The 17,631-nt window shown below is 41.6% G+C and overlaps 1 protein-coding gene across 1 annotated transcript in view; it reads right to left on the bottom strand.

The window, feature by feature from the left end:
• Tdrd9 (tudor domain containing 9) overlaps positions 1-17,631 on the bottom strand; it is a 90,428-nt gene that overhangs the window by 22,875 nt on the left and 49,922 nt on the right. Inside the window, exons 9-21 of the mRNA XM_020187185.2 lie at positions 13,734-13,831; positions 13,038-13,169; positions 11,810-11,975; positions 11,664-11,727; positions 11,526-11,589; positions 11,206-11,250; positions 10,359-10,412; positions 6,557-6,673; positions 5,497-5,604; positions 4,587-4,687; positions 3,880-4,053; positions 1,985-2,096; positions 226-438 (exon numbers count right to left, since the gene is read on the bottom strand). Coding sequence (XP_020042774.2) covers positions 226-438; positions 1,985-2,096; positions 3,880-4,053; positions 4,587-4,687; positions 5,497-5,604; positions 6,557-6,673; positions 10,359-10,412; positions 11,206-11,250; positions 11,526-11,589; positions 11,664-11,727; positions 11,810-11,975; positions 13,038-13,169; positions 13,734-13,831 — 1,448 coding nt within the window. The remainder of the gene's footprint in view (positions 1-225; positions 439-1,984; positions 2,097-3,879; positions 4,054-4,586; positions 4,688-5,496; positions 5,605-6,556; positions 6,674-10,358; positions 10,413-11,205; positions 11,251-11,525; positions 11,590-11,663; positions 11,728-11,809; positions 11,976-13,037; positions 13,170-13,733; positions 13,832-17,631) is intronic.

Consider the following 17,631-nt stretch of genomic DNA (forward strand, 5'->3'; position numbering starts at 1 on the left):
CAGTGGCCCTCTCTAATTCTGTAACTACAAAATTTCTCAGAGTGACCTGGGCTCAAATCCACACAGTGACAAGGGACACACATACAGTGATGAGGGAAATACCTTGGGCTCACTCTTAACTATAGTAATTTTATATTTGATATCTACCTGTAATTGCAAGAGATTTGGTATAAACTGCTATGAAGTTTGTCTCCTTTCCCTTTGAGTAGTTACAGAAAAACATACCTCAGCAGAATTTCCAGAAACATAAAGGATTTGAGCTCTAAAATAGCGTTCCTTGTCACAGTCAATAAAAGGTGCTAGACAGACCAAGTCAGGATGAGGGTGAACAGGCAGGGGCACCAGCTCCAACTGATTTATCTCAGCAGTCAGCTTCTTCAGAAGCTCTGCATTCCTTTCATCAATCCTGTATCCCCAGAAGTGGCCTACTTCTACCACCTGAAAGGGAGGGGAACAGACAGAGATGAAGCCTATAAAGGAGACCACAGGATACTACAAAAGCTCATTCCTGGGTACATGTGTAGTCCAGAAGTTTCTTTTTTTTCTTTTTTTAATTTTTATTTTATTCATATGTGCATACAATGTTTGGGTCATTTCTCCCCACTTCCCCCACCCCCTCCCTTACCACCCCCCCACCCCATCCCCTCCCTCTCCCCCCCACCCCCTCGCTACCCAGCAGAAACTATTTTGCCCTTATCTCTAATTTTGTTGAAGAGAGAGTATAAGCAATAATATGAAGGACCGAGGATTTTGCTAGTTGAGATAAGGATAGCTATACAGGGAGTTGATTCGCATTGATTTCCTGAGTCCACAGGTTTCTAATAGGTATTTGTAAGAAAACACCTAGTCAATTCTGGTAAGGAAGTATGTGTGATACATCCTGCTCTTGGAGGCACAGAACTCACCAGCATGTCCAAGTACTAAAGACGTGTTGGTTTAGTTCAGAGCTAAGCCAATACCACAGGGCCTCAGGTGCCCTCCAGGCTGGCAAGAACAGGTATAGTGCAAGAGCACAGCCCATGGATAAGTGGTGGCACACGGGGTCTGGCATGGAAAAGCAGATGTTTCATCAAATACAGTCACCAGTGTTCACATATGTCTGGAATCCAAACTTTTACATGAAGTTTCTAATGAGGTGTAGCTGTAGATTTGCCAGAAAGCATGCAAGGATTTTTTGTTATTGTTCCCGTTTTGTTTTTTGGGTTCTTTAATGGTGCTGAGGATCAAACCCCAGGGCCTCATACATGCTAAGCAAGAACTCTACCACCGAGCTAAATTTGCCAGCCCCTGTTTGAATATTTTAATTATAATTTTATTTTAAAGAAATTAAAAAATAAACTCAAATAATATTGGTGGCAATGCTCATTTTGTTGACATAAAATTTAATTATATAGGCACATATCATGATAGCAATTAATTTTTTTTTGGTGGTACTGAGGTTTGAACTCAGGCAGGCCCCCTCAGCCCTTTTTGCTTTAGGTATTTCTGAGACAGGGTCTCACATTTATGCCCAGACCAGCCTGGAATGTGAACCTATTTACGCTTCCTGCCTGACTGGGATGACAGGTGGCATCACCATGCCCAACTTTTATTGACTGAGATGAAGTCTCTCAAACTTTCTTTTGCCTGGGCTGGCCTTCAACTGTGATCCTCCCGATTTCCACCTCCTGAGCAGCTAGGATTATAGGTGTGAGCCACTGCACCTGCCAGTGCCAAAATTTTTAACATGTTTGTTACTATGTTTATTTTAGCATTTTAAATACACTTGCCATTTTAAAAATTAGTTTGAATTCTAGAATATTTGTTTCATTTTCCACTTTAGCCACATTCTAATTTAGAGAGCAAAATAATTCAAGTTCACCCATGCTTACCACATAGCTATAGTGTACAGGTTTATGTGTGTGAACTTATTTCATGAACATACATGATATATGAAGATTTCGGAGGAGGGAAAGATTCGAATGACTCAAGCACACATTCTCACCTCTGTGACATCAATAGTCAAGAGGAGATCTGCGACTGTCCGGGACCGATCTAATGTGTTGAATGAGACTTGCATGGGATCTACTGTCTGCTTCTGGAAGTCCACATTCACCCTATATAACACAAGTTTTATAAAACAGACAATAAAAAATCAGTTCATAAAAAGTGTTTATATACATGAAGTTATCACATGATCTATGTTCTAATTTCTCTATAAGAAATGAACATTTTAATCAAACACTAAGCTAGTGCTATTGTCTGGATCCGGAAAATCCCCCATAAGCCCATGTACTGAAGGCTTGACTGTGGACATATTGGAAGGTGACAGAACTTTAAGAGGGGGGGGCCCAGTGAGAGAAAGGTAGGTTACTGTGGATGTGTCCTTGAAGGGGATGATTGGGACCTTGCCTGTTGTTCTCTCTTTGCTTCCCGGCAGCCATGAGGTGAGTGGTTTCTTCTACCACATTCTCCCTCCATGATGTGCTGCCTTGCCTCAGACCCAAATCAACTTATCCTACTGACCAAGGACTGAAATCTCTGCAGTCATGAGCCAAGATAAACCTTTTCTCTTGTAAGTTGATTATCTCATGTTTATTTGTCCTAGGGATAAAAAGATGACTGACAGAGCAGGAAATGGTAAGTTTGATCTCACCTCCAAGGTGAATTTCTCATGACTTCCTGAGCTGCCCTGTAAGAGGTGCACACTCTAATAATTATGCATTACCCTGCAGAAACAAGGAATACATTCTAAAACCAAGACTTTTAGAGAGTATCTACTTCCAAGGACATAAATTCTAACTCCACAACCTGCAATGTTTCCTGCTTTGTGATTTCAGGAGTGGCTTTGACTTTAGAAAACTAAGAATCCACACTTGGCTCAATACTATGTTAGAACACACACAGATGGTTATCTAACAAGCACAGGAAATATTATTCATCCTTTAAAGCAATAAGACAGTATATGCTAAAGTTCAGGGATATAAAAAACAAATCCAATGAACATAAAATTTTCCTTTCTTAATACTTTTATTCTAAAATAAAGGAAAAGAACTATAAGAGAGATTTGATCAAACTCTTTTCCTTTTATTGATAAGTTGGCAGAGTGACCCAGCATTAGGAACAGGCTGACTTTGACAAGCAGGATGGTCTCTGCTTTGAATCCAACACATTCCCAAATGCTCAGAAACCAAAATGCCATACGCTGCATGAATCTAGATGGACATATTTCCCTTCCTTCACTAACTTCTCAGATTCCTGCCAAGTTCCTCCTGAAAATACAACCACTACAAATAAGAAGTGATAAATTAGACTTCAACCCATGTGATGGTGAGGATGTGACCAAAAAGGCACAGAATCTGTTACAAATACCAAAGAGTATTTAAATTCTAAGAGATGATCCATGGCTCAATGGCCCCTGGCAAGTGTCCTCCTCTGAAATGACCAGACAGTGCAGGCAGTCCCTGCCCCACACCAAATTGGGCAGAGGAAATGACACTGCTTGGCAGCTGGTGCTGGCAAGAACCAGAACCCCAACTGCACCTCCACAGTGTCCCACCCTCCACTCTACTGAAACAAAGAAAATGCCCCCCTGCTTTAAAAGACAGTTCTCAGAAGGATAAACCTATGGAGGAAGAAAAGACATTAACATCAGGTTTAATCTCTACTACTTGAACTGAAAATTATATAAATGATTCCACCCAATCTTCTCAACAGTCTTCTACAACAGGCATTTGTCCTATTAACAGATGAAAACCACTGAAGTTTGGAGAGGGTAAGTATTGTGTTCAAGCACACACAGGAGTCAGAGACAGTGCTGTCTGGTTACCAAGCCAGTCTCTGCATCATGAGAAAACAGTGTCTGGAAAGGTGAGTGCAGGCAGAGTCTTCTGGAAATACCTTGTGTTCCTGAGCTTGGACACCGACCCTCCTTGCACTTTCCCTTCAATCTCATCTGCAGCATGAACACTGAGCTCCAGTGACACTTTCAGCTGGGACATCTTCACTGCCATATACACTGAAGGAAGGGTTTTAAATCTCTCTGTTGGATTCCGGGAAAACTCCACAAAGGCTCTGCTCCACAAATATGAAATAAAACATAGATTTATTAGGCATCCAATATCTGAAAAATAACCAAACAAAAAAGGACTAAAGTGGTAGACCACCTGCTTAGCAAGTATGTGGCCCCGAGTTCAAACCCTAGTACCACCAAAAGATCTAGGATCAGATTGACTCTGTCTTGGGGTATCTATCCTCATGGCTACGAAATATAGTATCAGTGACTCACTTTGAAAATCTGGGGACAAGATACTAAAGTAAGGGGTACCTGCTGAGAAGAGAACACAGTACCACACCATTCTGCAGAACCCTCTTTGCATTAAGAACACAGGTCACAGTCCTAGTTCCTTTAGGATCATGAATTGGACAGAGACAATAAATCTTGCAATTAGATAAACCAAAGCTACATTTCAAAAGCTACCAGTAGCAGCCTCCAGGAAGACCCACTTGCATGTGCACTGAGCCCTAACAACCAAAGTCTGGAAACATTTAAAGCATTATTATGTCCCTTTCATAATAAATGCTAACTTTAAAAATGGAGTACTTACTTTGCACCATCAAATACAATGGATTTGACTTGACCACACTGTCTAAAGAGAGATTGCAGTTGTTTATAGTAAAGAAATCCATAGGGAGGAATGTGCTTCAACTGTAAAACATAAAGAAGTACAGGTCCTAGCTGTTAAATAAAGGCTAATGGGATAGTCACATGTTCATAACTTGAAGCTGTTGCTCATCATCTTAGTTTGCAAAAACACAATTTACTAACCTTTAACCATAATAGAGAGACTAGATCAATCAGTGTACCTAATGACTTAATGACTTCTCAATTCTAACTAACTTTTAATAAAAAAAAAGTTAATGGCTAGTTCTTCCTCATTAAAGTAGTTCAACAGTCTAATACAGCAAAATTAGACCATTAGATTTACCCAAAGTGCATGTTACTTAAATGCTGTTCTAGGTCAGATATTCTAGTTCAGACTTTGAGGGGCCCTCAAATCTGAATTTAAAAAGAAATAAATGAAATAAACACTCTCTAAGTAGTTGCGTTGGGCATTCAGGATAGGTGATCCCTGGTGTAAGCCACAGAAGTAAGCTGCCAATCAGTATTATTTTATGAGCTCTAGGCTCAATAAATAAATAAATTGCACTTTGTGTAAAATTAAGTTATTAACAAAGCATTCTTAAAATTTATGGAAAAGCGCCTTAAATCCTTCAAATAGCACATGTTCAAATCTACATTTGCCATGAACACATAAATTCTCAAGGCCTTCTTATACGCCTCTTCTGTAATAAAGGAAGAAGAGACTGAGGAATAAGTAGAAGTATCTGAAAGCCAAACAAGCCTAAAGTTTTTAGTGATTTTAGAGACACAAGGCACACTAGAGGCAGCTCCCCATGGAAACCAATGACTCAGCCCACATATACTCTGAGGACAACTTCTTATCTATCACCTACCACAACCGTTGTCTTTGGGTCTTTGCCAGCCAGCTCTCTCACCGCCATCTCCTCATCTGGCTGTCCAAAAGTAAAGTAATTTGGATAAAAAGCACCTGCCAATACAACCTGGAAGAGAAGCTAGTTTTCATGAGAAAGTAGCATCAATTTTATCAGTTTTTCTGATAAAACTGAAAAGAGACCAGGACTCTCACTTCACTCTAGCATGTTCACATATCTAACATGTAATAGACTAGACCTCTTCCTCATACAATGGAAGTGACACTCTTGGTTATTTGCCCATAACACACACGCAACATGTATCATTTCTTCAAAGCAGATGAGGTTTGGAAAACTGATGTGCTAAGCAAGGACACAACAATTGCACACAAAGAGCCCTGGGGTTGGCGGGCTTTCTCTGCCCTCGCCTGGATACTGACTCTGATGGGTCAGGCACGCCCCAGGTGTGCAGATACAACTCTGATAGGGACACTTGACCAAGGGCAGCGGGCTGGCATCTAATATTCACTTATTCTAAGAAGCAATTTTCAAAGTTCCTTCTTTAATAAAAATGTGTCCTGAGCAAAACACACACCCATGAAAGACTCTTTTCCCCAGGTCTGTGGCAATTTTACATCCAGAAAAGCACATCCATTACCAGCACACCCAGTTTATGGGTTTCCACCTCAAACCCAATTCTGTGTGCATCGGCCAACCCTTATCTGAAAGCCTGCAGCAGAAGCATGCTCCACATATGAAGACACAGTGCAGTGTAAGAGAACAGCTCCACACGCTGCCTCTTTACTTCCAAACACTGCAACAGAAGGCTGTCTCTTCATGCAGGGGTAGGCAACAGCTGGTGCTCCACAAACATGCACCCTAGAAGGAACAGTCCTTTGTCTGGATCATCAACTCATATCAGGAAGGGTGTGAAACAGGAAAGATGAGAATGGTTCCTGGTTTCCAAAACACAGCAGGAACACTGTGGTCCTGAAATCTCTGAGGCTCAGCTGGAGAGAACACTAACCAAAAGCTGCAGGAGCACTAAGATCAGAAAAGGCACCCAGAAGCCCCAGCACACCTGCAGGATGAAGCGCTGCTTATACCGATACTCTTGGTCCAAGACGGGCCGCCGAGAATCCACATACATGTTGAACTGTGCGATTCTGTTCTTCAGTTCTTCATACAACTCAGCTACCTTAAAAAAAACACACTGAAATCCAATGCCTCAAGATACATACGTTGCCCAGAATGGTGAAAACACTAGAAAAGTAAGCAAACGACGCAAAGTATTAACAAACGTGTGAGTGGACCATCACAGCTACGAGGCAGCTCACAAAGACTAACAAGGAATGAAAGAAGCTCAGTACAAACAATACTAACAGTGAGCAAGAAAGCAGACCGACTGGCATCTCATGGCCTCAGTTATGCACAGACAGCTGCTTCAACCAGCACAGATGCTAACTGCAGTCACCTGGGAGTGCAACGCACAGGAGAGCTGTGACCATATTGCTAACCTCCACTGTGGATTAGAGTGGTGGTTTTTTTTTGGGAAAAAAAACACCACCAAGTTGTAATAAAAACTATCTCACATGCTTTAAATGTTCACACATGAAAACACACAATTCCAAATTCCTATAAACTTATCATAAATTAAATCACTACAAAATTATCTCAATACATTACAAAAAGTAAACACTCACACACACAGTAACAGGTTGTGAACATAACTAAGAAAAAGCATGCATAACAAACTGAAAGGGGCTTGGGACGAAGCTCAGTGAGAGTGTGTGCCTAGCACGCCCGAAGCACACATGCACATGTGCGCACACAAGAATGAAAAGGACAAAGAAACTGGGTAACACTGTCTCTGGAGACACAAGAAAAGCCCAGGGCTGTGGGAAGGCAGGGGAAACACATTCAAATGTCAGCCCGTGTGTTTCTACTAAAACCTCTTACAAGACTAATCACATATAATGTATCTAAGTATCAAGTAAAAATCATCCTAGTCTGAATAAAACACAGTAAAGTCAGAAATTAACAAAATAAGATCCTAAAAATATTCCTTCCCACCAGAAATATGATAAGTTCTTCTAAAGAACTTAGCATCAAAGAGAAAAACAACACTGAAAGACATTAATGGTCAAGAACAGCAGTCCTACAGGTCAAAAATCAGTAAGATGTGGACAGATTATGTTCACAATAAAAGTCATAGCTTTAAATGCTTTTAATTAGAAAATAATCACATCAGGAAGACTACAAAAGTAAACCAAGAGACACAGAAGAACTAAATTAATAGAAAAAAAGCAGGGCCAGGCATGGTAGCTCATGTCTATAATCATAACTAATAGGGAAGCAGAGGTCAGGAAGATTATGGTTTGATGTCAGACCTGGCAAAAAGTTAGTGGGACCCCATCTCAACGAGTAAGCTGGTCGACCCCATCTCAACGAGTAAGCTGGTCGTGGTGGTACACACCTGTAATCCCAGTTACTGGGAAGCAGAAACTTGGCTTGTAGTCCAAACCTGGTCCTGCGCAAAGACAAGAGACCCTATCCAAAATGTAACAAAAGCAAAAAAGGGTGGAAGGTGTGGCTCAAGTGGTAGCAAGCACAAGGCCCTGAGTTCAAACCCCAATACAAAAAAAAAAAAGCAACCTCGCAAATTGTGCAGTGAAGGGCTAGCTCCACAGGTCTGGATGTCCATACCTTAGAAAGGCCAAAGAAAGGTTTGGCTGTGGCCTGCCTTCTGCAAAGAATGGCATGCTGACAATATCTTTGCTTGCCTGGCACTGTGTCGGCACCAGCAGTTTAGCTATGGCAATATGGGTGGTGGGGCCCATGGCTCTGAAGGAGCTGAAGACTCAGGAACCAAGATCTGCTGGTGAGCAGCACTCCAGGCCTACAGAGCCAATCCAAAGAACAAGACTCAGGTGAGCACGCCTGGATGGCAATTCCTTACACCTTCATCACACGTAGCTACTGCGAGCATTCATCACTGTCCTTAGGCTCTCCGGGGAGAGAAGGCCTGGAAGCCTGTACCTGAGCTCTCTTGGCCTCCTCCCATGTGCCCTTCTCTCTGCTGGTTTTAACATGCTTCTTTGTCTGTAACAAGCCCCAAGCAGAAGGACAGCATTCTGAGTTCTCTGAGTCTTTCAAGCTAACCCCTGACACTGAGGGTAGCCTTGGGAACCCTTTGAACACACACAGTCAAAACACACACAGCTGGGTGCTGGTGGCCACACCTATAATCCAAGCTACTCAGGAGGCAAGAGATCAGGAGGAGCTCAGTTCCAAGCCAGCTCAAGCAAATAGTTCACGAGACACTACCTCCAAAGCACCTATCAAAAAAAGGGCTGGTGGAGTGGCCCTGAGTTCAAAACTCCAGTATCACAAAAAAAAGAGAAAGAAAATCACTTATAACCACACACCAATAACATGAAGATCTAGATTAAATGGATTATGGAATTCTCAAGAATGCCCCAAAGAGTTAGAAACCTCTCAGGAAGGACCAGTAACTCTAAGGGAAACTGACACCACTTTTAAAAACATCTATTCCTCAGCTGGGCAAGATGGCACATACTTACAATCCTAGCACTCAGGAGGCCGACGCAGGAGGATAGACAGTTTAAGGTCAGCCTGGGCTACAAAGCAAAACCCTGTTTGAAAAATTAGTAAATAATATATACCTCAAAAAGGCAATGGTCACAAATGCTTTTATGGATGATTCTACCAACTTAAACAAACGTATTCCCAGTTATTAAACTGTTACCTAAATGCTGTGCCAGGCACAGACCGCTGAGGTCGAAACCTGATCTTACTGAGTGTGTGTGCACGTGCACACCAACGCGCCCACACACACAAGCCTAAGGCCAATTTTACTCAAGAATGCACTTACAAAATCCTAGAGAAAACACTGGCAATAAGAACCCAGCAATGGCCTGGGCAATGCTGGCTCACACCTATAATCCTAGCTACTTGGGAGGCAGAGATCAGGAGGATCACAGTTTGAGGCCAGCCCTGGCAAATAGTTCATGAGACCCTATCTCTATAAAATACCCAATACAAAAAAGAGCTGACAGAGTGGCTCAAGTGATAGAGTACTGGCCTAGCAAGTGCAAAGCCCTGTGTTCAAACCCCAGTACCATAGGGGAAAAGAATCTAGCAATGTCTAAAGAGAAAATACAATCAAGGAGGTTTACGCCAAAGGGTACAAAGTTCAATCAACAGTAGGAAACCCATAATGTATTTAGTTACATAAATTGTTAAATAAGTTAATGAAAGCACTACATGCTTATGTTAATACTGAAAAGACAGCTGACAAAAATTATACATCCGCTCCTCATTAAACTACATATGGTGACTCAGGCCAGTGGCTCATGCCTGTAATCCCAGCTACTTGGGAGGCAGAAATTGGGAGGATCATGGTTCCAAGCCAACTCCTAGCAGGGAGGAAGTGATTAGGAAGACCCCATCTCAATCAATAAGCTGGGTGTGGTGGCATGCATCTGTGATCCCAGCTACTCGAGAGGCTGTAGGTAGGAGGATCACATAGTCTGAGGCTGGTCAGAGGTGAAAACTTGAGACCCTACCTAAGCAAAGGGCCATGGGTACAGCTCAAGCAGTAATGTACCTGCCTGGCAACCCAGAGACCCAGAGTTGAAAACCCAGAATTAACTAAATAAATAATAAAAATAAACTACAACTGGGGAGGGACTTCTTTACCCGGAAAAAGAATACCTATAGGAATCTAGCAGCTATCACACGGAAAAGGGAAGACATGAGGCACTCACAAAGTGAAGGAGCCTGTGCATTTACGGTGCTTAATAACTATTTAATAAGTCAGTTTTATCTGCATCCACTTAGTCAAAGAATTCATACTTTACCTCTCTAATTCTCTTGATTTGAATGTAATTTAACCGTCCCCAGTCAAGTTCGTCCTTTAAATACATAAAAGCAAACATTCAGTGTGAGCATGCTAAGAGTTTCATTTGGCTGTTATACAAAACCTAGGCAGTAAATGTAAGTTCCTGCACCACTAAACAGTGCACACAGTGACCACAGCATATCCTCTCCAGGTGCTAACATCACACCAAAGCCAGAAAACACAAGTCCCAGCCACGCACATTATGTTACATAGGGACAATTCTTTGAGTTCACCTGTCTCAAAAATTAAAGGCAGATACAACCTGACTTGCTTGGGAAAGATGCCTGACATCACCTACCCATAGGTGTATCTAGAGAGCAGCTTTCCAGGGCAGGTCACATGCTGATTGGTAGAAAATAGACCTACTGGTGGTCTTTGGAGCCTAATCAGTTTAGGAGAAGAAAACCTGACTCAAAAGAAATGCAATAGAGGCTACCAGGTTAAGTTCTTTTTAAGCCCATAACCTAAACTTGGCTGAAAGTAGAAAAGGCAGGGTTCTTAATCCAGAGCCAACATGTCTAGCCTAATATCCACAAGCACACTGGTGCGAAGCAGAGCTGTGGAACAAGCAGCCCCGCAGCTCTGCAGGCTAAACAGCCTCCTTCTCATAGTGACTAAAACTTGGCACTCTGCAAAAAGACCTGTCACTAAGATCATGGCCCCTCCCAGAGGACAGCATGACAACTGTCTACATGAGGTCAGCTCAGACCTCAGCACCACCATGATTCAGTGTCTAAACTGAGGCAGAGTCCTAAGGAATCTGTCACCCACAATAATCCATAAGGAAACAAGGAAACATGACCAACCTTGGGATGCCGCAGCTCTCCTCGTTGTCTGCAAGCCTGCCATGCCTAAAAATAAATGATCCAGCCTCAAAATAATGTAGTGGCCAACTGAATTTTTTAAATTCTGATTTCAACACACTTTGACCCCAGAAAATGTACAAGTTTTAGATCAACTTCATGAAATTGGGCTCCCACCCCACATGCCTCCTCTTCCAGTAGTTTGTTACTTAACCCTGGATGTGGGTAACCCTAACAATACTGCATGAGAGAAAAACTCTCTCTGACCCATGTACAGATATGAAAGTGTGCTGGCCATCTCTGGTGCCACCCTGCAGACTCACTCTAAATGCCTCCACAAGCGCAAGGCAGTCGCTCTTACTGCTGCCAGAGAAGTTCATTTTGTTCCTACAAACAGACAACAGAAGATCAGTTGGCACTATTAAGACAAGGTGACCCCTTCTAATAGGAATGGCAAGTACCTATATCCATCAAGATGCTGCCGAAAGGGCATCACAAAAAAATTCTTCAAAGAGAGAGCTGCCGCTAAGATAAAACACAGAGAAGGAAGACTGTTAGAGTGAGCCATCACACAAACCTCCCAGCACATGCCCATCCTCACACTCACCTATGATAAGACACTCATCCAGGCACCCAAACACGTGTCCCAGCACGATGAGTTTACCCAGCTGCTGATTGACAGGGAGCTGAGCTAGCACTCTCCCTAAGAAGGTCAGTTCACCATCATGGGGGTTTTCATCTTCTCTCTGCCCGCTAACTGCCAGGGCTCCAACCTTTACAAAACAAATTAGTGGACTGGGCATGGTTCAAATGGTAAAACACTATCCTAGCACTCATGAGGCCCTGGGTTCAATTCCCACTACCATCAAAAAAAGAAGAAGAAGAAGAAGAAGAAATTAGCATTATTAGCAAGCACTAATAATGCACTCACACCTTTCCTTTTTATCCTTAAGGCAAGAGTGCAAAACAAAAAATAAAGATGAAATTTTGATAACTAAGGTTCTAAAAGACATCTAAGTCAACTTATGAAAGGTTGATGCTACCAATTTGCTCTTGAAACCCTCACTATTTCACTCCTTTTTTAAAGAATATGCTATTGGGAAGTAACAATTAAGGAAACTTCCTTAAGCCTACCTAGCTCACAACTTAACAAAGGATTCAAAAACCATTACCACATGGTCACTCACCACAAAAACCTGTTAAACTATGTACAGACAAAAGCTTTTTGAAGATGACAAAGTGCATTTCACAGAAACCTAAGCAGGTGTCCTATCTAAGGGGAAAACACCAGTGGCATCATCAGCTTTTGAGGGTTAGGAGCAGAATATCCACAGCCCCATCAAATGAGGTATGTACTAGGACACAGCTGGTTCCTATGTCCAGGGGGCAATTGTCAAAGCAGAGCATGAGTCAGGAGTGGGCCACAGAGGCCAAAGTAGGAAAAGCAGCATCTTCAGGAACAGGCGGAGGGCTAGGATGAGGTGGAGGAGCCAAGCCAGGAGAGCAGACTAACAGGGACAGAGCTCTACAGAAGCATCTTGCAATGACAGCACACAGTGAGCAGGGGCCTGGGGGCAGGGGAGACATGAGGGAGGAAAGGTTGTGGACATCAGCAACCACCAACAAAACTGATCTGACAGCTGGCATTGTCCAGGAGTCACCCATCAGTCATCATCTGGACTTTTTAAGCACACACTTTGTATGCTTAAAAAAATACACTATTGTAAATGTGAGTCAGAATTTACAATAGCAAAAACAGATTATGAAATTTTCATTCCCCAACAAAATAAAAATCTTAACTTTTCCCACCAGTAATAAATTCCAGACAGCCTCACCTCCTTCAGCAAAAGGATGGTACGCTCTATGTCACTCAGACTAGGTGGAGAAAGGGCAGTTGCCAGAAGAGCTCTTGGTTCACCCATGTCAAGCAGCTTCACTTTTAATATTGTGCTTCCTAACGGACAACGCTAAGAATAACAAAACTTAAATTTAGAAATAAAAAGATAACTTAAATCATAACCTATTCCCATGACTGGTGCTCTAGACAGAGAAAAGCAAGAGAGATGAGAAATAGAAGCAATAAAAATAGAGAAGTCTAAAGAACAAAAAAAAAGAAAAAAAAACAGAGAAGACTAAGAATGAGAAAAGAGAAAAAGGAAGAAACAAAAACATGGAAAGAAAGAAGAAAAAGAAGAGTAAGGGGCAAGAGACAGAAGAGGAAAGAAATAGGAGGAGAAAGAGAGACAGAAAGGAGGGAAAGAAGAACTGATCCAGAATTACTCATTATAAAAGGAAACAGAAAATAGTAGCACTTAAAGATAATGCTATTATAGAGCCAGGTGACACTAGGAAATGTTCTTCTCATTAAGGATATATGACATGTTAAGGGCGCTAGTAGAGTGCCTGGTGGTTTATAAACAATGTTAGTATTGTGATTTTTCTGGAATTAAAGTTATATGATGCTGAAAATTATATTAGACTATTTGGTAAAACTATAAAAATTAACTTTCACCATAACCAAAGTGCATTACCAACATCTCAGGAACAACATGGTCAGGGATGGAGTTGTCCCAGAAATCCTTGTGTACCAGCCTGTAACAATACCCTTTAGACACTCGCCCAGCACGGCCTGAAAAAAAGAGATGCTCGCCATCACTTGACATGAATGCTACATTTTTACATGACACTTTATTCTTTTTAAATTTTTATTATCATATTATTGTTGTACTGGGGATACAGACCAAAAAAAAAAAATACAAAGAATCAACGAAACAAAAAGCTGGTTCTCTCAAAAAATAAACAAGATTGACAGACCCCTGGCAAATCTGACTAAAATGAGGAGAGAAAAAACCCAAATCTGTAAAATCAGAAATGCAAAAGGGGAGATAACAACAAACACCACGGAAATCCAGGGAATCATCAGAGACTACCTTTGAGAACCTATATTCCAATAAATTTAAAATTCTTGAAGAAATGGGCAAATTTCTAGATACTCAGGACCATCCAAAATTGAACCAAGTGGATATCAACCACCTAAATAGATCTAGAACACGAAATGAAACTGAAGGAGCAAGAGTCTCCAAAAACAGAAAAGTCGAGGACCCGATGGATTCTCTGTTGAATTTTATCAGACCTTTAAAGAAGAACTAATACCAACTCTCCTTAAACTTTTCCATGAAATAGAAAGGGAAGGAAAACTGCCTAACTCATTCTATGAAGGCAGTATTACACTCATCCCAAAACCAGACAAAGACACATCCAAAAAGGAGAACTATAGGCCAATCTCCTTAATGAACATCAATGTAAAAATTCTCAATAAAATAATGGCAAACTGAATCCAACAACATATCAGAAAGATCATTCACCACGACCAAGTCGGCTTCCTCCCAGGGATACAGGGGTGGTTCATCATATGGAAATCTGTAAATGTAATACAGCACATTAATAGAAGCAAAGACAAAAACCACTCGATCATCTCAATAGATGCAAAAAAAGCCTTCAACAAGATCCATCACCACTTCGTGATAAAAGCTCTAAGAAAACTAGGAATAGAAGGAATGTACCTCAACATTATAAAGGCTATATATAAAAACCTATAGCCAACATCATACTTAATAGAGAAAAACTGAAACCATTTCCCCTAAAATCAGGAACAAGGCAAGGGTGCTCACTCCTATTCAACATAGTCCTGGACTTCCTAGCCAGAGCAATAAGGCAAGAGGAAGAAATAAAAGGAATACAAATAGGTAAAGAAACTGCCAAAATATCCTTATTTGCAGACAGCATGATCCTACACTTCAAAGACCCAAAAAACTCTACCCCAAAACTCCTAGAGACTATAAACAGTTTCAACAAGGTGGCAGGGTAGAAAATCAACTTACAAAAATCATTAGCTGTTCTAAACACCTACAATGAACAAACTGAGAAAGAATATATGGAAAAATTCCATTTACAATAGCCTCAAAAAAAAAAAAATCAAGGATTCCAAGATGGCAGGCTAGAGGGAGGAAGCAGAAAGCATGCCTCCTAAAGTAAAATCTTGGAGAGACACTGGATATACACCTTACAGATGAAACCACTGAGAAGAGGCAAAACTATGACCCCTCCACACCTCCAGCCTGCGCAGAGCATCTCCACCTCACGTTAAATGGAGAAACCAGGAGGCCAGATGCCAGTGCTCAGATGGCTTGGGAAGACACAGACCACAAGGTGAGCTAAGTGGTACATGGTACTCCCACAGAAAACCCTGGGCCAGATCAGCATAGCCCCCTGGACAGACCGATCCCCACCCAGGGAAAAAAAGAGAAACTGAGTAATAAGCAATAAGAACAATAAAGACACGTAGCAAAGAGGGTGGGGCACCCTGAGCGCCAAAGAGCGGGGGATGGGAATCCCTCCCAGAACTAAATAAACAAGCCAGGCCGGAGAAGGCAGGAGCAGCAGCAACCAGGAGCAGGAAAGCTTGTATAAGTGGTGGAGGGAGGAAAACTCCACAGGACAGGGGGAAGACCCACTTCCCACGTGAGCTGTAAACAAACACGCAGGTGGGCAGGAGCTGCAGCACACGCCCAGTAATCAGAAGCGGAAAAACTTGTAAAAGCAGCAGTGAGAGGAAAACTCCACAGGAGAGGGGGGAAGACCCACTTCCCACGTGAACTGTAAATAAACATGCCGGCCTGAGAAGCAGGTGCAGTGTCACCTCCCCCAGTGAGCTTGGAAAGAGGAAAGCTTGTAGCAGTGGCTCACGCACAGGAGAACTCTGAGTAAACAAAGCCTGAGGGGCCAGGTTAGTGCTAAGCTCACCCATGAGATCTGCATAAATAAAGCCTCCAGCAACAGCAGGCTGACAGCAGCAGGCAGGAAAGCCACAGCCGCAGATACCATTCTCAGAACTGTCTCGACTCTTTTTTTTTTCTCTCTCCCTACCTTTGATGAGAAAACAACCGAACTATACCTGCATGCTGAAAAACTTACTGAAATGGTATTGCATTTGAACTTGGGACACTTTGTGGGTTTTTTGTTTTGTTTTGTGTGGTTTTGGTTTATTTTATTTTTCCCCTTTGGTGAGACAACTACAGAACAACATCTGAGGAACCATCTCCAGGATTGGAGGCTAATCCTGGATTAGCCTGGATGGCCTGGAGGCCATCTCCAGGATTAAGGCCAATCTCCTTAATGAACACTGACGCAAAAATCCTCAACAAAATAATGGCAAACCGAATTCAGCAACACATCAAAAAGATTATTCACCACGACCAAGTAGGCTTCATCCCAGGGATGCAGGGGTGGTTCAACATACGAAAATCAATAAACGTAATAAACCACATTAACAGAAGCAAAGACAAAAACCACTTGATCATCTCAATAGATGCAGAAAAAACCTTTGATAAGATCCAACACCATTTCATGATAAAAGCTCTAAGAAAACTAGGAATAGAAAGAAAGTACCTCAACATTATAAAAGCTATATATGACAAACCTACAGCCAGCATTATACTTAACGGAGAAAAACTGAAACCATTCCCTCTAAAATCAGGAACCAGACAAGGATGCCCACTATCTCCACTCCTATTCAACATAGTACTGGAATTCCTAGCCAGAGCAATTAGGCAAGAAGAAGGAATAAAAGGAATACAAATAGGTAAAGAAACTGTCAAAATATCCCTATTTGCAGACGACATGATCCTATACATTAAAGACCCAAAAAACTCTACTCAGAAGCTCCTAGACACCATCAATAGCTACAGCAAGGTAGCAGGATATAAAATCAACATAGAAAAATCATTAACATTTCTATACACTAATAATGAACAAACTGAAAAAGAATATATGAAAACAATTCCATTTACAATAGCCTCAAACAAAATCAAATACCTAGGTGTAAACCTAACAAAAGATGTGAAAGACCTCTACAAGGAAAACTATAAACTTCTGAAGAAAGAGACTGAGGAAGACTATGGAAAATGGAGAGATCTCCCATGCTCATGGATTGGTAAAATCAACATAGTAAAAATGTCTATACTCCCAAAAGTAATCTACAGGTTTAATGCAATTCCCATCAAAATTCCAATGACATTCATTAAAGAGATTGAAAAATCTACCGTGAAATTTATATGGAAACCCAAGAGGCCATGAATAGCCAAGGCAATACTCAGTCAAAAGAACAATGCAGGAGGTATCACGATACCTGACTTCAAACTATATTACAAAGCAATAACAATAAAAACAGCATGGTACTGGCACAAAAACAGACAAGAAGACCAGTGGAACAGAATACAGGACCCAGATATGAAGCCACACAACTATAACCAACTTATCTTTGACAAAGGAGCTAAAAATATACGACAGAGAAATAGCAGTCTCTTCAACAAAAACTGCTGGGAAAACTGGTTAGCAGTCTGCAAAAAACTGAAACTAGATCCATGTATA

This window comes from Castor canadensis, chromosome 3, assembly GCF_047511655.1.
Source record: "Castor canadensis chromosome 3, mCasCan1.hap1v2, whole genome shotgun sequence".
In the NCBI taxonomy this organism is placed as follows: Eukaryota; Metazoa; Chordata; class Mammalia; order Rodentia; family Castoridae; genus Castor; species Castor canadensis.